We start from the raw sequence: 3,801 nt of genomic DNA, 5'->3' as shown, positions 1-3,801 counted from the left end.
GAGACTACTACAAGCAACTGTATGCCAGTAAAATGGACAACCTGGAAGAAATGGACAAAGTCTTAGAAAGGTATAACCTTCCAAGACTGAACCAGGAAGAAACAGAAAATATGAACAGACAAATCACAAGTGATGAAATTGAAACTGTGATTAAAAATCTTCCAACAAAAGCCCAGGACCAGATGGCTTCACAGGTGAATTCTACCAAACATTTAGAGAAGAGCTAACACCCATCCTTCTCAAACTCTTCCAAAAAATTGCAGAAGAAGGAACACTCCCAAACTCATTTTATGAGGCCACCATCACCCTGACACCAAAACCAGACAACGATACTACAAAAAAAGAAATTTACAGGCCAATATCACTGATGAATATAGATGCAAAAATCCTCAACAAAATACTAGCAAACAAAATCCAACAACACATTAAAAGGATCATACACCATAATCAAGTGGGATTTATCCCAGGGATGCAAAATATTTATATTGTGTATCAATATACACAAATCAATCAATGTGATACACCATATTAACAAATTGGGAGCAGGGAGAAGTTCACTCGCATCAGCTGATCCTAACTGACAACAGGAGAGGAGGAAGCCCAGGAGGCAGTGAAGGAGGAGGGGGCTGGAGATGGAGATGAGGATGGATCCACTGGTGCCCTGAGGAACAGCCCACACCTCCACCGGCGCCTCGGGGTCCCCCGACGCTGCCTCGTCACAGCAGAGCTGCTTCTTGGTGGGGTTCCCGGGACACTGCGGTCGGCGAGGGAAGGGCATGGCCCTGCGCCAGACAAGTGATAGCCCTGGAGCTCTCTCTGCCACCGGAAGGAAGTGGGGGGCGGGGGCGGCAGGGGTGGGGGTGGTATAAACAGTGGATTCGGCTCTGGCCTCTGCCAGCGTGGGGGGGATTTTGGGGGCCCTTCTTTGTTCTCAGACGTTGCTCCTGCCCCTCGGGTTGTGGTAGTGTTGTCCGGAAAGAATGAAGGGTGAGGAATCCCCGGCTGGAGAGAGGCGTCGAGGTATCCTCTGAAATACTGACTTAAGCTGGATAATATTGAAAAGTTCCTGACCACTCTCTTTCATTAGCAAAACCTTGTGTTTGAGGCCCCATGCATGCGCCCACCTCAGTGAACCCATCAGATCTCTCTCAGATAGCCATAAAAGACCCTCTCAAGTTAATTTTAACCACATATTTGCCTGCTTTTTATGGAGGATGAAACTATCAAGCCAAGTCAACATTGCTGCTGATTGAGGAGTCTTGGCAGCAGAAAATGAAACATCTGAACGTTTGTAAATGTGTGAAGAATTCTAATAGGACATCGAATGTTTTCTTAAAAACATTTTTTTAAGGGTGTTCAGAACCCCGTGGAGGCTGTGCTCAGTCTTCGGACTCAACGCCTTTGTCTTCACTTCTGGGGAAAGCCCAGGTACCGTTACATGGTAGATGCTTTCCTTCCCGGTCTGAGCATGAATGCGCAGACTTCCCCAGCAGAGAAGGGCCTGAACCCTGGGCTGTTGTGCCAGGAGAGTTACACCTGCAGCGGGACTGACGAAGCCGTCTTCGAGTGTGACGAGTGCTGCAGCCTGCAGTGTCTCCGCTGCGAGGAGGAGCTCCAGCGGCAGGAGCGCCTGAGAAACCATAAGCGGATCAGACTCAAAGCTGGCCACGTCCCTTACTATGACCCCTGCAAGGGCCCCAGTGGGCATTCTCCAGGTATGAAGCAGAGGGCAGACGTGAGGTGCCAGACCTGTAAAATCAACTTGTGCCTGGAATGCCAGAAGAGGACTCATTCTGGGGGTAACAAAAGGAGGCACCCTGTTACTGTGTACCATGTGGCTAAGGTCCAGGAGTTGCTGGAGGAAGAAGGGATGGATGAGGACACCGAGAGGAAGAAGATGACTGAGAAGGTTGTGAGTTTCCTCCTAGTAGATGAGAATGAAGAAATTCAGGTAACGAATGAAGAGGACTTTATTAGGAAATTGGACTGCAAACCCTATCAGCATCTGAAAGTGGTTTCCATTTTTGGGAATACTGGGGATGAGAAGTCTCATACCCTCAACCACACTTTCTTTTGTGGCCTGGAAGTCTTCAAAGCCTCCGCTGCCCAGGAGTCCTGCACTGTGGGAATGTGGGCAGTATATGATCCAGTCCACAAAGTAGCAGTGATAGACACAGAAGGGCTCTTGGGGGCTACAGTGAATCTAAGCCAAAGAACATGGCTGCTGCTTAAGGTCCTGGCCATCTCAGACCTTGTCATCTATTGAACTCATGCAGACCGACTGCACAATGACCTCTTCAAGTTCCTTGGGGACGCCTCAGAAGCTTATCTGAAGCACTTCACCAAGGAGCTCAACGCTACCACTGCCCGCTGTGGCCTGGATGTCTCCCTGTCCACCCTGGGCCCTGCTGTTATCATTTTCCACGAGACTGTGCACACTCAGCTGCTAGGCTCTGATCACACCTCCGAGGTGCCCGAGAAGCTCATCCAGGACTGGTTCCGGAAGTTGGGCCGCTTCCCTGAAGCCTTCAGTTCTATTCATTACAAGGGAACGAGGACATACAATCCTCCCACAGACTTTTCAGGTCTTCGGCGTGCTTTGGAGCAACAACTAGAGAATAACACCACCTGTTCTCCCCGGCACCCAGGGATCATCTTCAAAGCTCTGAAGGCCCTCAGCGACCGCTTCAGCGGTGAGATCCCCAATGACGAGATGGCACACAGCTCCCTTTTTCCAGGTGAGTACTTCACCTGCTCCATCCTGTGCCTCAGCTGTGGGGCTGGATGTAAGAACAGCATGAATCACGGGAAAGAAGGAGTACCTCATGAAGCCAACAGCCGCTGCAGATACTCTCACCAGTATGACAACTGGGTTTTTACCTGCAAGGCCTGCTACGAGAGAGGCAATGAAGTCAGCATCGTGCCCAAGATGGCTGCTTCAACCGACTCCCCCTGGATGGGTCTCGCAAGATATGCCTGGTCTGGGTACGTAATCGAATGTCCCAATTGCGGCGTGGCCTCTCGTAGCCGGCAGTACTGGTTTGGGAACCAATATCCTGTGGATACAGTGGTGCGGACAGAGATTGTGCATGTGTGGCCTGGAACTGATGGATTTCTGAAGGACAACAACAATGCTGCCCAGCGCCTCTTGGATGGGATGAACTTCATGGCTCAGTTGGTGTCTGAGCTTAGCCTTGGGCCCACCAAGGCTGCGACGTCCTGGCTGACAGACCAGACCGCCCCTGCCTACTGGAGACCCAACTCCCAGATCCTGAGCTGCAACAAGTGTGCTACATCCTTTAAAGATAATGACACCAAGCATCACTGATGGGCCTGGGTGGAGGGCTTCTGTGACAGCTGTTCAACCATGACCCAGCCAGTGCCGGAAAGGGGCTGGGGCCCTGTGCCCATGCAGGTGTGTGACAACTGCTATGAAGCCAGGAATTCTCAGTTAGATGTTACTGAGGCACAGGCAGATGATGAGGGCGGGACGCTGATTGCTCGGAAGGTGGGCTAGCAGGATACAAAATTAATGCACAGAAATCTCTTGCATTCCTACACACTAACAATGGAAGATCAGAAAGAGAAATTAAGGAAACAATTCCATTCATCATCGCAACAAAAAGAACAAAATACCTAGGAATAAATCTACCTAAGAAGGTAAAAGACCTGCACTCAGAAAATTATAAGACACTGATGAAAGAAATCAAAGATAACTGGAACAGATGGAGAGATATACCATGTTCTTGGATTGGAAGAATCAATACTGTGAAAATGACTATACTACCCAAAGCAATCTAT

At 49.6% G+C, this 3,801-nt stretch overlaps 2 protein-coding genes across 7 annotated transcripts in view; one reads left to right on the top strand and one right to left on the bottom strand.

The window, feature by feature from the left end:
• BTD (biotinidase) overlaps window positions 1-3,801 on the bottom strand; it is a 70,646-nt gene that overhangs the window by 39,480 nt on the left and 27,365 nt on the right. The gene's annotated exons all lie outside the window — the stretch shown is intronic.
• On the top strand, window positions 1,439-3,517 carry LOC112061974 (zinc finger FYVE domain-containing protein 1-like). Its single transcript, XM_024115174.2, is given in 2 exon segments — window positions 1,439-2,985; window positions 3,028-3,517. Coding segments are annotated over 2 exon segments (2,037 nt in total).

Source organism: Physeter macrocephalus, chromosome 1 (genome assembly GCF_002837175.3).
Source record: "Physeter macrocephalus isolate SW-GA chromosome 1, ASM283717v5, whole genome shotgun sequence".
NCBI lineage: Eukaryota > Metazoa > Chordata > Mammalia > Artiodactyla > Physeteridae > Physeter > Physeter macrocephalus.
Note: the sequence above shows the minus strand (reverse complement) of the source record. Positions and strands in the feature narration are given on the sequence as shown.